This window comes from Solanum verrucosum, unplaced genomic scaffold (assembly GCF_900185275.1).
Source record: "Solanum verrucosum unplaced genomic scaffold, falcon-dt-bn FXZP01000150.1, whole genome shotgun sequence".
Lineage (NCBI taxonomy): Eukaryota > Viridiplantae > Streptophyta > Magnoliopsida > Solanales > Solanaceae > Solanum > Solanum verrucosum.
The window spans coordinates 2,554,250-2,573,853 of NW_026020371.1; the positions used below are offsets into that span (position 1 = coordinate 2,554,250).

Below are 19,604 nucleotides of genomic sequence, written 5' to 3' on the forward strand. Positions count from 1 at the left end.
AGAAAATTCTTAAGAATGACTTCTTCATTTTTCTGATCTTTTAATACATCCATTGCTTTCCATATTTTTGTCTATGTTACCTTGTGAGTTACTTTAGCTGTTGAGATCTCCTTATTGGTATTTTTAGACACTTGTAATGCCATTGTTCCCTTTTTATCTATGAGACCATCATTCATTGCTAACAAAAAAAATTGTCTTTGATGGGCTTGATTCTGGTGATTTGGTGGTATTTTCTATCCAAGGTTGTTGTTTTCATCTTCGTATTTTGAAGTTGGTCCATGCCTATGATGATGTTTTATGATATAATTTTCTGGTCAGTTTTTCTTCTGTTACCAATGATTCTGATTGATTGTTCCTCTCATTTTCCTACCAAGCTAATAGAAATGGATTCATCAAAAGAGTCTTCTAGTTCCTCTAACCTATCACCATATTTTGAACTAGGCACTTCCCCTTTTTCCTTAGTCATAAATTTCTTGGATATATATATTTGAGTTGGATTAATCCAAAGACTCTTCTAATTCTTCTACTCTATCACCTCATTTTGAACTAGACACTTCCTCTTTTACTTAGTCATAAGTTCCTGATATGTTTAGCTTAAAGCTATATCAGCTTCAACATAAATGGTTTTAAAAAAAACAATTCAATACAAGTAAAAATCTAATTGTAAAATCTATCAAAATTATAGGACTCGAAGAACATCCAAAAAGACATGATCTTTTTGGATGGTTAATTCCTAAATATATGGTCATCATTCGATAAAAATTGCCTTCTTCAGTTTTACTAACATGTAAGAAATTCACTTTTTCCAAGATGAAACTAGGCAGAATAAGATTTAGGAATATCATATAATCGAAAAATGTATTGCTTAAAAAAGAATGTGGCTCTACAAAATGATATATTGAGGGAAAATAAATGATATTATAAACGGTATTTTTGAATTTTTATTATATGAGTCAAAGTTAGCTAAAACTTAAATTTTAAGATTGGATTATTTAAGAAAAATTTTGCATTCTTGTAATTTTAATTGAGTAATTTCACACACAATCATTCATTTAATTTTGTGTTTATCCCATAAAAGTTATATTCCTACATGTTGTTTTAGAAATGCCATTTAACTTCACAGATTATCACACAAAAAATATTTTTTAAAATTTTTTATATCACATAAAAATCATCTAACTTTAACTTATTCACATAAAAAGTATTTGTTTTTTGTTTTTTTTTGTCACATAAATCATTTAATTTAGTTAATTACTATTTTTTGGAAGTGTATTCTTAACCAATTTATTCAAATGTGTTGCCCAATGCTGGTTACACTTGACATTCAATTTCTAAATAACAAAAATATTTTGTAGTAACAAAGTTGTAGGAAAAAAATGAACATTGACTACTTGGGACAAAGTTTGTTTACCTAAGAAAGAAGGAGGGTTGGGTTTCAAGTTCAGGTTTGAGGTGTCACAAGTCATGTAGGCTAAACTCTGGTGGAGGTTCAGGATTGAAAAAACTATTTGTGCTAATTTCATGTGGAACAAATATTATAAGAAGTAAACATCTTCTCTTGTTCAGTGAAAATGAGGTTCAAAACTGTGGAAGGATATGTTTCAAAATAGGTAGAAAATTGAGCAATTATTATGGTGGGATGGTTTGATAATTGGACTAAGTTGGGCTTGTTATTTAATAAGTCATCAAAGGTACTTACCACAAAAGTTTATTTAACTAACAATGAGTGTGATTTTGATTTAATGAGGCATTATCTTCCTTGTAACATTGTTGAACATATGCAGCCACTTGAATTGTTGTAGGCATAATGATATGGAGGATAGACCTTGGTGGGATAAAACAAGCTCAGGAAAATACACAGTGAAAAAGTTGGGAGTTGTTGAAAAAGAAAGAAGAGGAATTGAATTTTTTAAGAACATTTGGGTGAAAGGACTTCCTTTCAGAACATCATTCTTTACTTGGAGGGGTATGGACTCATAAATTCCATGTAGATTCACTTATGGATTTATGGAATCCTACCTCTCACGTTTGTCATTGTTGTGAGGTTCAAATTAAGGAGTCTATGGATCATCTGTTTCTTAACAGTGAAGTTGAATGATGTGTTTGAAACTCTTTTACTACTGCTAATGGTATTACATGTCCATGGATTTAGGTGAGGCAATATTTAAAGAAGTGGTGAGGAAATGGTAGGCAAAAGACAATCTTAGTGTTGTTCCTAATGTTTTTTATGGTGTCTTTGGAAGAAAAGAAACATTTTTATTCATTGGGGCTCTTACTCTACCCTAAAGGTCATTTGGGACATTAATAGCACTATCAGAAATCTTATGAAATGGAAGTTTGCTTACACATATATATCAAAGAATTTTCATCACGTGGTAGCATTGTTTGAAGTGCACAGACCTATTTTCGAATCTACCATAGTGAGATAGTGTGCACATTCTAATGGTTGGTAAAAAATTGATACAAATGGGGCCTCTAAGGGTAATCCAGGCCTCCGTGCTGCATCTTTTTGCGTTAGAGATTATATTGGTATATGATTGGTTCTAAGAGGTTGAAGATCCCTAAAACTACTAACCTACGTAGCTGAAGTTGTTGCTATGAAAGAATGGTTGCAGTACTATTTCGAGAACAATTTATCAAATGTCATTATGAAGTCTGATGCATTGGTTTTGGGTCAATGGAGAGTGGGAGATTCCATGGAGTATGACAAAGGAGCTCAACTCCATTAAAAGATTAAGGGCCCTAATGTCAGTAAGAGTACAAAAGAAAAATACTCTTGTTGACTTTTTGCTAACCTAGTTTTTTTAATTTTGCAGGTTCATATGATTTATACATTTCCAGGAGGGCCCAAGTACAAAAACAAGGATAATCAATTCAGTTAAACAAAATATACGTCATTTAAAAATCAGACAAGCAAGCAGTAGCTTGTACAGTTTCAAAGATCAGCAATATCCAATACCTGGAAAATTGACCCGAGCAATGGATGTTGAGTTACATTGCAGCCCTGGAAATTCACATGCTAAGCTCGTTAGATCCGCTAGGATTTTACTCAGCATCTCATCAAATCAACTCTTGAATTAGGATTACAAGCTAGAGGAGGAACTTACCATGTTCATATAGGAAGGTGTAGTGCACCATTCCAGATGAATGATGCAACGTAGTTAGATGGTGAAAGCCGTCAAGATTGAAGAAGATGATGCGTCAATCGAATTCTCTAGACATTCCAGCTACTTCCCTAGTTTGGAGTTACATTTATTTCCTTTTCTACCTTTTTTATTTATTTTTGTTGATTTAGACTTGGGCTCAACACTTCGGCCTAAGTTTGTAGTTTTAATTTTTTTAAAATTTTATGATATAAACGGTCCACTTGTCTTTTAATTAAAAAGGAATAAATACATAGAAAAATATACTGAAATAAAAGAATTGACACAAAAGCACAACTGTTACATAGAATTAGCAATTTATAGCCCAGCTTTATTTAGCAATTAATAGTCCAAAAAAATAATAGCATGTATTAGCCCAAAAGTAAATTAACAGTATTTTTATAGATTTACTTTTTTACCATCGCGCAAGCAATTGGCAATAAATAGAAGACGTGGGATTGTTTTTCTTCTATGGTTTTAATTCCTATAACTAAGGAAGTTAGCATTTCAGTTTCCTTAAATTTCCAAACCCAACTCCATTATTAGTACATCTTAACAAAAAAAAAAAAAACAACGTAGAGAAAATAAAAGCATCAAGATATAAATGGAACCTTTGATTGTTTTGATTCATTATAATGGAGAGTGGGATAGTAATAATAATTTTGTAGATTGTTCCATAGAAGCGGAGGTTATCAATACGGATATTGATTTCAAATCCTCTAGATATGTTGCTACTTCTATTAATTCTTTTGATTTTCATTATAAAATCAACGACTTTTCAATATCGATGTTGAAACGAAATAATATAGAATTGAGAGTATACATACAATTGAAGAAAGAATAAGAAACTTTCAAATACTATCCATCATGTATAACTTGAAAAGTTATCGGCATACATTATACACTTTCAAGTGCTAAAGTTGAAGATGGAATTGTCAATACCAATTTGATTGCTATTGGTGTCAACAACACAAACACTTTATATTTTATTGGTTACAATCATATGATTGTCCGAGAGACTGTATTTTAATGAATGCAATATTATTTAGTGTGTTACTAAAAAACTATACTAACAGAATGTCAAGTTTACAAGAATTTTTTTCTCTAATATCTATGTTAAAAATAATTATGCTATTTGAATTATGTTTCAATTTAAGGTGAAAAGTTTAAATACATCAAGGTATTATCAATTAAAAAGAACAATTATGTATACATTATGCATCCTCTAAAATATATGATGTATATACTTATGTAACGAGTTTCTTAGACTAATGTATTCAATCAATTCAGTATGTATTCATAATGTTTCACTCAAAGAATATTTATGAATACATTATAAATTAATGTATACATAAAAATATTGTGTATTCATTCAATTAGTTTATGTATATAATTAAACGTGTGGTTTATGCTGCAATGTATACACATTTATGTATACATTAAATAAGACTAATTCGTGTATTGATTCAATTAGTAGTTGTATACATTAAATTGAATGACTTTACACCTTGTATACATGCACAATCATATATACAATTATTATATGTGTTATATTTTACTAATTCAAACCAAATGGCATTACTAATGAAGCATCTTCAAATACTTTCTCTCGTAAAAAATGTATAGAATTGCGGTAAATAAAATTCTATAAACAGATTCTACATTCAAGTTACACACTGTTTTGTACTTATACCACCAAAAAAAATATAAGAATGAATTATGATTTATTTTTTTTAAAAAAAACTCATGAGATTCCTTTTACCCATGAAAATAAATATAAAAAAATAATACATTATAATCTCAATTTTTGCCCAATTAAATTGAAATCTTCAATTCCACAATAAAAAAAATCCATATAGTCTTGGCAAAGACAGATTCAATAAATATATATGATAGAGAAAATATAGTTAAGAACGATGAAAAGAAATGATTTAGTATATTATCATACATTGGGTGAATACGAAAGAGAAAATTTAAGCAAATACAGAGTATATGCATGTATGAAGAATTGTTAAAAGATTAAAAAAAAAGGTAAAAAAAAATGTTTAAAGGAATCATTATTAACAAAGAATTGTTTAAAATAAGAATAGAGAAGAAGAAAGAATAAAAATTTTACTTTTCAATAAATAAAGGATCGGTGAAAGAAAAAATATGTCTTGAGAAAAGTTTGGAGAAAATTAGGGACTAAAATAACTTTTTAGAAATAAAAAAAATCCCACTTTCGAGTAAAAGAAAATATGGCTAATAAATGCCAAATAGATTTTCAAATTTTTTTGTTTTGCTAAAAGATTATAAGTTGGCTATTTATTGCCAATTTCAACTATAACATGTCATGCTATGCCAATTTTTCGAAATAAAGACCTCACATGTTTGGTAGTTTAATAGTATTACATCAACTTTGTTTAACTTGTATTAGAAATTTTACGAGTCTCTAAATACATTATTACTAATTACATTATTTATGAAAGGTAATATTATATATTTTTCACTATATTATCTAAAATAGCCCAAAACCAGTAAAAATAATAATTGATACACAGTAAACCAAAATCAGTATATATATATCTAAACTTTTTCTCATTCACTGAAATATTTTTTCTAAATACACCTATTTAACAATTGTTTATTATATATAGGAATATTATTACCGTTAACAATTGTAAATATTATTTACAATAATGAATACTTCTACAATTTATGAATTTTTTTCTTATATTTACCTTATTTTAATAATTATATATGTAACACCCCAAGAATTTTAAAGTTAAGACTCGAACCATTCTTAGTCTGTAAATAAGATTTTACCGAGTAATTTTAAATTTTCTTAGGTGTTAAGGTAACTAGATATAACACCTCGAATTTCAAAAAGAACTAAAGAGAAATTCGTTCAAGTCACCCTTTAGTTTAAGTTTTGGATCAATCTCAAACGAACATAACTTTTAGCACATAAAGAGTTGGGTGACCCATGAGGTATCAAATCGAAGATCTTTGAGTCATCTTTCCAACGCCGCCAAGTTTGCTAAAATCTGAGTTCGGATGAAGGAGTTATGCCCGTTTGAGTGCAGTCTCTCTAGATAAGGCCTTTTCATCCGTTTTAAGGAGAGGTATTTTGGTCTTTTCCTTACCCCACTAGCCTAACACGTTTTGTTCACCCAAATAGGGGTCTAATATGATGGAAATCAGTTTTATTCGTTCCAAAAAGCGTTAGGGATTTTGAGAGCAAGTTCAAGAGTAGAAAGGAGAAGGGTTTCAAGCGTTCTTTCAAGAACTCAAAGAATTTCGCCAAAAACTTAGTTCTTTCAATGTATGTAAGGCAATCATAGTGTTGGACTAGTTTGTTCTCACGCCCTACATCTACTTTCGAATCAGTAAAAGAGTAATCTATGGTTCTATCCTTAGATTTGAGTATTATTGAGATGAGTTGATCTTGAGTTCCTGATTTTTGAATTGCTATTCCTAATTACAGAATGGTTGTATATTGTGCATTGAGATTCTTGAGTTGATTCTTTCATTTCCATATTTCAGCATAAACCCTATGAAGTGAGTATTTTTTAGATGAGTAGTATCGTTGAGTTCTGAGTATTGAGTTTTCTATATTGTTATTGAGATCCTTGATTTGATTCATTCATGTCTATACTTCAGCATGAACCCTATTTTGAGTTATATTTTTTAGAATCTTTTAAAGAAAACATTTTTGTCTTAAACTAATTTTCTAAGAAAGCAAAGATGATTTTTGACAAAGAGTTTTAAAACATGATTAGTACGATAGTCGAGTAAGTCATCAATGTTTAAGCAGTATGGTATCTAGATATGTCATCAATGTTTATGCAATATGAGTTCCCCAGTCATCAATGATTAAATCACAATATGATTTTGATACAGTTTTGAGAAAGATTTTTCAAATATGAATTGAGTAAGAGTATAAGGGAATTAAGTATTCCCAAAGGTATAAGTTTTCACATTGAGAAAAGACAAACTTTGATTTCTAAATTAATTAATGAGTTCAGAGATATTTCAGAGCAGTTACCTTTTTTAAGAGGTTATTTTGAGTAATTACCTCAAAACAGAGAAAGTATGTTTTATACATTTGAGCATGAGTATATATATATATATATATATATATATATATATATATTATTGGAGTAGTTTTGAGCACCGATATGGGGATGAGTTCAGACAACTCAAAATCCTCATAAACCATGTATTCCAACATGGGTAAAAGATCATACTTTTTAGATGAATCCTTCTTGCTTAGTGGATCCACTTAGTTGAGGTGTTCTATACCCCGGCAAGGTATAGAACAGTTCTGGCAGCATGGGCCAGACGTTGTATTGTAACAACCCGGAAATTTTTGAGCTAAGACTCGAACCATTCTTCATTGTGAGTAAGATTTTTCGAGGAATTTAAATTTTCTTAGGTGTCAAGGTGACTAGATGTAGCACCTCGAGTTCCAAAAAGACTGAAGAGAAATTCATGCAAGTCATCCATCAGTTCTTCTAAGTTTTGGGTCAACTTCAAACGACCATAACTTTTAGCACATAATGATTTTGGTTGCCCATGAGGTATCAAATCGAAGATCTTTGAGTCCTCTTTCCAACGCCATCAATTTTTCTAAAATACGAGTTCGGATAAGGGAGATATGACCGTTTAAGTGCAGCCTCTCTAGATATGGCCTTTTCAACCAAACTAAGGAGGGGTATTTTAGTTTTTTCCTTACCCTCACTTAGTCTAAGCGTGAATTACATCCAAATTAGGGTCTGAACTGATTAGAATCAGTTTCATTCATCCCCAAAACGCTAGGGCTTTAGAGAGGAGGTTCAAGAAGAAAAAAAGTTCAAGGTTTCAAGCGTTCATCCAAGATTGTGCCAAGAACCTAGTTCTTTAAGGTATGTAAGTTCTCATAGTGTTGGGTTCGTTCACCCACACGCCAATGATTTTTATCCGTAATTTCATTCTAGAGGTTGAATGATTTGAGTTCTTGAGGTTTTAGCTTCATTCCTTGTTAATGGAGCCTTGTTGAGTTCTAGAGGTGAGGATCTTGCGAATGAGTGTAATTCTTGAGAGATTTCAAGTAGTTTTTCATGTACTTGTGTTTAGTTAATAAAGCTAAGGAATTTTGGAAGGAACCAATCGATTTTAGATTAATTAGGCCCAGAAATCGAAAAGAAAATTCGTCGGATTGTTCTGGAAAAAGGCTGGGGAGGCGCACCCCAAATGCGCCAGGATGGATGGTGTGGGGTGCCAGCAGTGCGCCAAAATTGACTTCCAGTAGTTGGAGACCTGGTGCGACGTTCCACCCCTGCACCCGTAGCATCAGGCCACCTTCTTCTCCGTAGATTTCAAGTAGTTTTTCATGTACTTGTGTTTAGTTAATGAAGCTCAGGAATTTTGGAAGGAACCAATCGATTTTAGGTGAATTAAGCCCCAAAAATTGAAAAGAAAATTCGTCAGATTGTTCTGGAAAAAGGCTAAGGCGGCATGGCCCAGATGCGCCAGGATGGATGGTGTGGGTTGCCAGCAGTGTGCCAAAATTGACTTCCAGTAGTTGGAGACCTGGTGCGACGTGCCACCCCTACACCGTAGCATCAGGCCACCTTCTTCTCCATTCCTTGATTTGTACTTGTTACTTTGAATCTAGCTTTCATTCCTTTCTTAATCCTAACTATTTAAACCTTCATAAATCCTTGAGAGATCATGTATATCCTAATCATAACTATTGAATTCACATTCCAAATTCAAGGTAAAGTTAAGAGGAAAGTTCAAGAAAGTCTTTGATTAAAATTGTGAATCCCTTTGAGATCAACTATCGATTTGAGCTATGTTTTTAGGAAGTAAGTATGAGAATGAGAAGAGTTGTACACATGAGTTCTATATTGTCATTTAGACCCTTGAGTCAAGTCGTTCATGTCCATAATTCCGCATGAATTCTATGAATGAAGTGTTCTTGAGAGGAGGAGTATCTTCGAGTTCTATGTTCTTGAGTATTGAGTTACTAACCCTTTTTGAAACTATGTTTCATAATTATGGGATTACCATATGTTATACTTGGAGGTCCTTGAGTTGAGTCGGTCATGCCCACAATTCCGCATGAACCCTATGAGTCGAGCATTCTTGAGATGAGTAGTATCATTAAGTCCTTGAGTTCTGGAGTTACCAAGTTTCGAGTATTGAGTTCTATATATGGTTATTGAAACCCTTGAATTATGTCGTTCACGTTTATAATTCGGCATGAACCCTATTTTGAGAAGTCTTTTACAATTATTTATAATCTGTTTAAAGACTTGAGTAAATGAGTATGAGGATGAGGAGAGTCGAGTTTCATTTTTTAAAAATGAATATAAGGGAACTAAGTATTACCAAGAATAAATATTTTTACATTTAAAATGAGAGGAAACTTTGATTTTCAAATGAGTTCACGAGGAGTTTTGAGCACTATCTCTTTTAAGAGAACCTTTTGAGTAATAATCTCAAAGTTTGAGGATGAGGAAATGTCTTTAAATATATAAGCATGAGTTATATTATTGGAAGTAGTATTGAGCACCGATATGGGGACTAGTTCAGACAACTCAAAGTCCTCATAAATCATGTATGCCAACATAGATAAAGGGTCATACTTTTTAGATGATTCCTTATTGCTTTTTGAGCATAGCTTAGTGGATCCACTTAGTTGAGAATGTCTTATACTCAGGCAAGGTATAGGATAGTTCTAGCAGCGTGGGCAAGACGCAGTATCATCACATAGCTCATAGTGATGGTTGTCAGTTAGAGAATCTCCAAAATAAGAGTTATCATTGTATGTTTACATACAATTGAGTTATTATTGTATTTTTACATACAATTGAATTAATATCTACTGTTTTAAAAGCTTTCCATATATTGCATCTTTTATTGTTGCTTTATCCTTGAGTATCTTGAGTTGAGTACCTTTGAGTGAGTATCTTGAGCCGAGTATCTTCGAGTTGAGTATCTTACCTTTGAGTTGAGTATCTTATCCTTGAGTTAAGTATCCTATCCTTAAGTGGAGTTTGAGTTGAGTTTGAGAAGAGGTAAGTATGTTTCTTTTCTATCAGTTCAAGTTTATATTTACACTTTAGAATTCCCCTTACATGCTCGTACATTCCATGTACTGATGTCATTTGGCATGCATCTTTTATGATACAGATACAAGTGTTCAGGGTCATCATAAGACGCTCCGTTGATACCACTTACATTTCCAGCTAGCTTTGGTGAGCCTCCTTGATTTCGGAGGGTTGCACTTTTATTTTAAGTTGTTAGGGTGTCGAGGGTCTTGTCCCGATAACCCTTCTGTAATAGTATATGCTTCATAGAAAGTTTAAGAGTCGAGAAGTCTATCATTATTCCTTTTGTTGTTGTAATGTTTTGAGTTCATGGGGCAATTAACTAATACTTGTTAAATTATTTTCAAACGATTATTGGAGTTGAGTTTAAGTTAAGTTTTTAAAGTTATTTTTGCATCATGAGTTTCTATTTTGCTTGAGTAATGTCTTTCGGTGAGTAGTGAGCCAGGCCAAAGGTTCGCTTGGGAATCATCAATGGTTTTCGAGTGCCAGTTATGTCCATGGTGTAGGCTCGGGGCATTACATGTATCATCACATAGCTCATAGTGATGGTTGTCGGTTAGGGAACTCCCAAATGAGAGTAAAGAGTTTATTATTGTATTTTTATACATCTTGAGTTATTTTCTGTTGTTTTAAAAGCTTTATACATTGCATCTTATTGTCACTACTTTCATATTGAGTTGAGTTGAGTTGGGGTGAATATGTCTTCTCTTTCTATCAGTTCAACTATATTTGTATGTTTAGTTTTCCCCTTACATGCTCATACATTCAATGTACTGATGCCATTCGAACTGCATCATTTTATGATGCAGATACAGGTGTTTAGGGTCATCAATAGGCGCTTCGTTGAGACCATTCGCATTCCAGCTAGCTTGGGTGCGCCTCTCTGCTTCCGGAAGGCTTCACATTTACTTCTTGTTTTATTAAGTTGTTGGGGGTTCTGTCCTGACACATATCTGAGTTCTAGAGGCTTCATAGATAGTTTAACGGTCGAGGAGTCTTTCATTATTTCTTTTGTTGTTCAGATTTTTTGAGGTCATGAGACATTTAACTATAACTTGTTAAATTATTTTCAAACAGTTATTGGAGTTGAGTTCAAATTGAGTTTTTAAAGTTTATTCATGCATTTGGAGTTCCCATTTTTGCTTGAATTAGTTTTCCAGTTGTAGTCAACCAGGATGAGGGTTCGTTTGGGGACCAATAATGGTTCTCGAGTACCGGGCACAGGTCGTGACAATGTATGACTAAATGTCTATGAGGTATAACTATTCATTTTTTCTTATTTCCCTATAATTATTATTTATTAGATACTAAAAAAATTATTCTTGGATCTTTTATGCTATATATATATATATATATACCCTCCCCAAATCTCAATTATGAGATTGATGTCACAATCCAAAATTCAAGATCATGATGACACCTACACAAACCCACCAATAGTAAGTCAATCCTTCACCCAAAAGAATTATAAATAATAAAACGGAAGAAGTAAAATAATAACGAAATAAGTCTTAAAATCAACTTTCATAAAAATAGATATTAAGTGTGGAAGAAACTAAAAATGCCCAAAACCTAGAATCAATACAAGAACATCTAAAATCGAATACAACTATTCAATACAACAAATATGTCTGAATAATCAAAATAAACATGTAATAGGATAGAAAAAGCTAGGCTTCGCTTCAAAATAGACATGTAATTGCTTTTGAAAAATATTTCAAATTAATTTTTATTTTATTTTTTATGCAAACCCCCACCACCACCACCCCTATCCCTACCCTCCACCCTCCCCCCTCCCCCCCCCCTCCACCCTATCAAAAAAAGTTTTTTAAAAAATATTTTTGAAAAATATTTCAAATTCTTAATTTTCAATTTTTATGCTATCCCTACCCCCTACCCCTACCCCAGCCATCCCCCAACCGCCACCCCCCGCCAATTTTTTTTTAAAAATAAATTAAATTTTTAAATTTTCATTTTTTTACGCTACCGGGTCAGATATTATTTTTCTAAAGGTATTTTAAAAAAATATATTTTTCATTCCCTAACTAAACATTAAAAAATATTTTCTATTCACCAACAATGAGAAAGTAAGTTAAACAATTGTTTTCCTAGAAAACATTTTCCATGAAAAATATTTTCCTTCATGCCAAACATATCCTAAAACTCTAGCTTTTTCTTGTTTCGATTTCAAGTTAGAGTGGTGTAATTGCTCTCCTCTTTTAATTTTTTCCAAATATTGTTTAGTAATCGTATTAAGCGATGAATTTTGTTTTGCTTGTTTAGATTTTTCATATTCAGTTTCTACATTAGGAGACAAATTAAGGTTTAGTTTTCTTTGTTAATATAATGTATGAGATAATAACTTAGAGTACTATTTCGCAATTCAATATAAGCCTATAGTTTAATTAATTTTACCTGTTTGACCTCCATGTTTAAAATTTGAGTTTAGGTTTACTTAACTTCTTGCAGTTTAGGAATAATCAAATTAGGTGAAACTCCTTGCTTTGGATTTTCTTTTATTTTTCTGATAATCTTCTAAGGAAAATACTTAGGTTTGGAATTTTCCAAGTCCTTGCACAAGTTTATTTTTTTAATTCAATTTTTGATAGCTACATTATTTATAGCGCTGATTAATCTTAGATTTTTCGCCATGTGAAACCTATTTAAGGTGGAAATACCAAGTTTTTGATGGAGTGTCAATCCAAATATCTTTTTTCTTATACCAAAAAGTATTAATCATGTGGAAATTTTAATGAAAATTACGTAACACACAAATCCGTTTCACATTGAATTTTCATATTGGAATAAATTTAGGAATTTTATTATTAGAAGAAAAAGGAAAATGGAAAAGTTGTCTTCATATCAAATCATCAATCAAAATTTCAAGTTTACAAAATGTGAAATTTACTAGTATTTTTCTTGTCCAAACACATGACAAACAATCAAAACACAACAATACCTTTTTCATCCAAAAAAAAGAGTAGTTCACAATATGGATATTTCTTATAATTTGCAACACCTGTATTAATAGTGTACAACCAGTTTGTTTTTCTTTTGAAACTAATGATTAGAGGAAAGTTCATTTGGCTATTTGTTTCAACAATCAAAATATATCGCTATTAAACACTTGTGATTCTGAATAAAATAGATCATCCAATCTCGCCACATTCACATACAATGATTATAACTGATGTAATAAGACACTTGTTGCGCGTATAATAAGTTTTTCCACATTCACATACAATGTTATCGGGGGGATGGACTCATAAGACCCTCCATGAATTATTCATCTATCTCAGATCACAAATAGTAGAATATTTCAATAAGCTGAATCATCTACATAAATAACTCTAAATGTCAAATTTACACGCATTATTTAATCAGTTACCTTGAGAATAATATGTGTTCACTGTCCACTGTATAAATCATCCCCTACCTACATTACCATGCCGTTGGTTTCTGAAGTATCTAAGAAGTAGTTGAGCTTGCATATGTATGCGTTTAGAATACGTGGATTAGATTAGAAAGGAAAGTGAGGTTTTTGCAAAATCATCCTACCTTTTCTCTGGCTCTTGGGGTGCCAGACTGTGCCAATGCCACTAACGGAGGTACAACTCCTTCGTGGAGAACCATGTTGCAGAACTTACTACTGTTAGTGCATAACTGCAGCAAAGTGGTTGCTGCATTCTCCTTACCCCTTGCAGAACTGAGCTCAATAACCTCAACCAAAACAGGAATCCCTCCTTCCTGACCAATTGATTTTCTTCCCTCGTGAATTGTTGCGAGGTTTGATAAAACAGCAACAGCTTTGTCAACCATTCCAGCAGCAGGGTCCATCAACTCTACTAGAAACTTAACAACACCAGCCTGCACAACGCGAGCCTTGTTTTCATGAAGTATTGACAAGTTAAACAAAGCTGCATCATTCTTGCCCCTAGGAGTTCCATTTTCCAATAAATCCACAAGAGGTTTGAATGCTCTAGCCCTCCCTATCTTCATCTTGCAATCCTCAATGGATGAAAGGCTAAAAAGTGTAGCAGCAGAGTTTTCTTTAGCCTCACCACTTCCCGTGTGGAGGACATGAATCAGAGGTTCAATTGCATTAGCATTTGCAATTGAACACTTGTTGTTGTCATTAATTGATAAGTTGAGAAGTGTGGTTACAACATTTTCATGTACTTTCATGTCTTCTGAATGAAGTAAGTTGACCAACAAGTTGATGGAACCACAGTTTGCTATTACAACACGATTATCCATATTATGCTTGGCAAGTAACCGGAGTTCAGTTGTCACATCTCTTTGCACATCAATGGAATTGCTATTCAAATTCTAAATCAACTTCCTAACTTGCTCCTCAAGTTCCAAAGGATCAGTATTTCTTTCAACCACAACAGAAGAAACTATTATAGGAAACCTCTGAGAAGGTCTATGCAAGATGGATTGATTTTGAACTCTTGTCTCCAGCATGGATTGGAATTCCGTCTCCTTTTGTAGAACAAATAATGGAGCAGCAGGTTGGGATTCTGATACATCCTCTGCTGACCTTGAGAACACTTCATTTCCATTGCCAGGAATTGTTGGTGAAAAGTTTGAATTAGATAGCGTATTGGTTGCCGAGGTGGTTCGATTATGACCTACAAGCGAGTGTGAGTTTGGCTCTCCAAAGTTGCCCATCCGTTCTTCAGAACTCCTAATCAATATCCTTTCAACATCCAGACCAAGCATATTATTAGCAACTCCAGGTAAAGAATCATCCAACGAGGAATGGGGATGGGATGGAGATGATCCTTTTCTTTGGTTTATAGTTGATGAAATCAAACTCTTCCTCGGAGAGGTTAAAGAGAGTAGAATCAGGCAATGAAGAGACTTTTGTTTGAAGGGTATATCATTATGTCTTATGTAATTTTACTTTGCTGACCAGCAAGTTTGAACAAAAGAATTAAAATCCGTGTCAATATTGTTCACCTCTAACACTACCTTAAAACTGTATAAGCAAATTATGTGAACTTCCTTGCTTTAGATTTTCTTTTATTTTTCTAATAATCTTCTTAGAAAAGTACCAATTCTTAGGTCGTTTTGAAATTTCCAAGTCCTTGTACGAGCCCTTTTTTAATTTTTCATTCGCTTTTTATGTCCACACATTAGACTGCTGATTAATCTAGTTTTTAGCCGCGTGAGATGTATTAAAGGCGAAAACACCAAGCTTTTGATGGAGTGTACCTCCAAATATCCTTTTTCTTGCACCTAAAAGTATTAATATTATGGAAATTTCAATGGAAGTTACTTAACACTCAAATTCCTTTCACTTCGAATTTTCATATTGGAATAAGTTAATTATGAATTTTATTATCAAAAGAAGAAGGAAAGTGGAAAAGTCAAGCAAGGTCTGCTATTGTCTTCATATCACATCATCAACCAAAATTCCAAGTTCACAAAATGTCAAATTTACTGTTTTTCTAATCCAAACACATGACAAACCATTAAAACACAAAATAATACTTTCTTCATCCCAAAAAAAAATAGTGGTTCACAATTTGAATTTTTCTGATAATTTGCAGCAAGTGTGCTAACAGTGTAAAGACAATTTTATTTTTCTTTTGGAACTAATGATTAAAGGAAAGTTCATTTGGCAATTTGTTTCAGCAATCAAAACATATCGCTACTAAACTCTTCCGATGCTAAATAAAATATCTCATCCAATCCCACCTCCATTCACATACAGCGTTTATAAGTGATGCAATTAGACACTTGTTATATGTATAATAAGCTTTTCACATTCACTTACAATGTTATCGGGGGATGTACCCATGAAAGCCTAGGTAAAATCATTCTTCTATCTCAGCTCACAAATATTACAATATTTCAATAAGCTGAATCCTCTACATAAATAACTCTGAATATCAAATTTGCATGCATCATTTAATCAGTTACCTTGAGAAAAATATGTTTTCATTGTCCAGTGTATAAATCAGCCCCTCCTTGTATTACCATGCCATTGGTTTCTGAAGTAGCTAAGAAGTACACGAGCCTACATATGTGTGCTGTTAGAATACTTGAGTCTGAATAGAAAGGAATCTGTGAGGTTTCTGCAAACTCATGCTCTTTTGGGGTGCCAGACTGTGACAATGCCACTAATGGCGGTACTTCCTTCCTGGAGAACCATGTTACAAAACCTACTATTGTTAGTGCATAATTGCAACAAAGTGGCTGCTGCATTCTCCTTACCTCTTGCAGAACCGAGCTCAACAACCTTAACAAGAACAGGAATCCCTCCTTCCTGATCAATTGCTTTTCTTCCCTCGTGAATGGTTGCTATGCCTTCTATTTCCTCATTTAGATTGATGTTGAACTAGTTATTAATTTAAATTATGTTTCAGCCTCCGTTTCAATTTTCACACGACTTTCCAAGATATGTTATGCCAAGGGTTGGGATCACTTGTGGTTCCAAGTACAGTGTCTCTGCCAGGGAGTAGACCTGGTCATGAAAAACTTGGTATCAGAGTCCTAGGTTAAAGTGTCCTAGGATGTTTGAAAAGCCGCATCTAGCAGAGCCATTTCAATGAGTGTGAAGCGAGCTACACTAATAAGGAAGAGACGACAGGATGTTTAGGAAATATTTCCCTTTTTTCATATTATTGTTTGTGTGATAAAGCTTAACTCTATTTACCTCTTCTAATTTGTGCTTATGTGTATTTTCAGATCATGCCTCTACGAAGAGCTGTTGGTCGTACGATGCAAACCAGAAGCAGAGGACGTCCCGCTAGGAAGGATGAAAACCCTCAGGTACTGCAAGTTCCCGTTGGACCAAAAGGTCCAAATGCACCTGTTGTGCAGCCACCTCAGACTGATGTTACTAATGTTGAGTTTCGCAACGCCATCCATATGTTGGCTCAGGCTATGATAACTCATGTTGATCGTCAAGGAGTAGCCCCTGCGGGCTCCTCGGGTGTTCCTGACACTTCCAGGATTCGTGATTTTTTTAGGATGAATCTATTTAGTTCACAAGGTCAAAGTTGAATGAGGATCCATATAGTTTTGGTGATGAGATTCTAAAGATATTCCAAATGATGCATGTTGGTGATGCAGAGAGTGTTGAGTTGGTTTCGTAGCAGCTTAAGGATGTTGCAAGGATATGGTATGATCAGCGGAAGAAGAATAGGGCTGAGAATGCACCACCACTTCGATATTATTATAGGCATGGACTAGTTACATTCTTGCTATGCCTTAGTTGACTGCAGAACTAGTGTTGTAAAGTTTTATTTTCCTAACGAGTCACTCTTAGAGTGGAAGGATAGTTCTACCGTGCTTAAGGGTCTTTTCATTTCATATCTTAAAGGGCGAAAGGATGATCTCTAAGGGTTATCGCGACCATCTAGTTTGGGTTAAGGATTCTAATCTTGAAACCCCGTCCCTTCCGTCAGTTCCTGGAGTATGTGAGTTTCCTGAAGTCTTTTTCGATGATCTTTCCAGTGTACCCCTTCTGATAGAGAGATAGCCTTTGAGATAGATACTCTTTCTAATACATAGAGATGGCTACAGGCCTCCTGCCTAGTGGCAGAGCTAGGATTTTTAATTAGGGGTTCAAAATCTGAAGAAATAAACATACAAACTAATCGAAGAGGGTTCAACATCTACTTTAAATAGTAATATTTTCCATTGAAGGGGGTTCAGATGAACCCCCTAATAGTATGTTGGCTCTGCCCCTGCGTCCAACTGAGTTAAAAGAGTTGAAATATGGTTCCCCATGGGGTGCCCTAGTCCTTTTTGCACGTCAGAATATATGGTTCTCTCCAAATGTATATCGACCATTGCCAGTTGAATAAAGTCACCATTAAGAATAATTATCCCCTTCCCATAATTAATGACTTGTTCGACCAACTTCAGGAGCCAGTTGTTTCTCCAAGATTGATCAGATGCAGAAAGTCAAACCAAATATTATGAATTTTTAAAATTGTACACTTAAAACAAACTAAACTCAAATAAAATTAATTTATTTTAATCCATTTGGTTAAATTTTTAATTTGAATCTATATTTACTGTCCTTCTTAATTTTGGGCTTCGCCAATACTATTCCAACTGCTCCTAGAGGCAAAACATCCAACGAGTCAAATGTAAGTTTTCTCTTCGAATTCGATTTGAATTAACATTTTTATCAAAAATGGGGCTAACAATCTTCTAAACCCTTTTGTGCTAAAAATCTTCGAAATTTATCCAAAAAATTCGATCTTTTCTTCCTTTTTTGGCCCAATATTCTATATCCCAATGTTTATATTTTTATTTTTTTTGAGTAGTGGTCAAATTTCTAAGGTCAGATAGTTATTTGGGGATTTTGCAGAAATGGGTTCTTTTGAAGGTATAAGAATGGTGTATAGAAATCTACTAAAAGCAGTGGAAAAGCATATAGGGAAGGAAGAACACAAGGTTCATTTCACTGACTTCATAAGGGAAGAGTTCAGGAAGAACAGAAATCTTGAATACCCAAAAAACTCTTCTTTTATCCAACAAAGAATTAACCTTGCTCAAAATTACACTTACCTTCTCAACAGTGTCCACCATCATAAGGTTAGTTTCACTTCTCTAGTTATTTACAATTTTCATTGCACTGTGTTTTTTGTGTTGTAAATACTTTGATTTGCTGCACTTGAGCTGGCCTTGAGGTAGGGGTAAGGTCTGCGTACACTCTACCCTCCTCAGACCCCACTTGTGGGATTACACTGGGTATGTTGTTGCGGTTTTTGTGTTGTACTAGCCACTTTTTGTTTAGAATGTACATCAGATTATAATTATCCTAAACTGTGTGAAGCAAGGGTGTAGGATTGAATTGTTTACATGTCTATGCTTTATATGGGTAAAGAATGTATCATAACATTTCATTGCTAACTATGTTATCCCATGACAATGAAAAGCTGCTTATATGAAGGTGATGTGATGTGATGTGAACTCTTTATCGAGGCAAGTGCTGTTAAGGAAGTGCTCATGAGTTTGATATTGTGGCATCATATTGATACCATCAGAAAAATATCAATAGGGTCAACTCCGTCAATATATCAGCAGAGTATACAATATTTTTTGTTTACAGTAAAAGGATCAACTGAAAAGTAATGATACTACTATTTGTGAAACTTTGTATAATATAGGGGGATTACATGATAAGTTTAGTAGTAGGTAAAAAATCCTTAATTGGATCATAATGTAGAGGTCTTTACTGTTTTAAGTGATAAAAATTAGGAGGGACAAGAAATATATTTCAGTATGTTTTTCTTCTTTTTTCAAAAAGAGGGCTTTCTTGCTTAAGTTTGATTATAAGACATTGTAATCCAGTTGGGTCATTTTTTAAGACAACCGTCTCACAACGTCAATATCTTATCAACACGGATAG

The 19,604-nt window shown here is 33.4% G+C and overlaps 2 protein-coding genes and 1 pseudogene across 3 annotated transcripts in view; 2 read left to right on the forward strand and 1 right to left on the reverse strand.

Moving 5' to 3' along the window:
• The window catches only part of LOC125838414 (U-box domain-containing protein 4-like), a 70,747-nt pseudogene extending 54,569 nt beyond the window's left edge, over window positions 1-16,178 (reverse strand).
• The window catches only part of LOC125838361 (protein TONNEAU 1a-like), a 1,213,107-nt gene that overhangs the window by 342,125 nt on the left and 851,378 nt on the right, over window positions 1-19,604 (forward strand). The gene's annotated exons all lie outside the window — the stretch shown is intronic.
• Window positions 18,552-19,604, forward strand: part of LOC125838365 (uncharacterized) — a 532,039-nt gene continuing 530,986 nt past the window's right edge. For both annotated transcript variants that reach the window (XM_049517443.1, XM_049517442.1), the window contains exon 1: window positions 18,552-18,787. In XM_049517443.1, coding sequence (XP_049373400.1) covers window positions 18,563-18,787 — 225 coding nt within the window. In that variant the 5' untranslated portion in view covers window positions 18,552-18,562. The remainder of the gene's footprint in view (window positions 18,788-19,604) is intronic.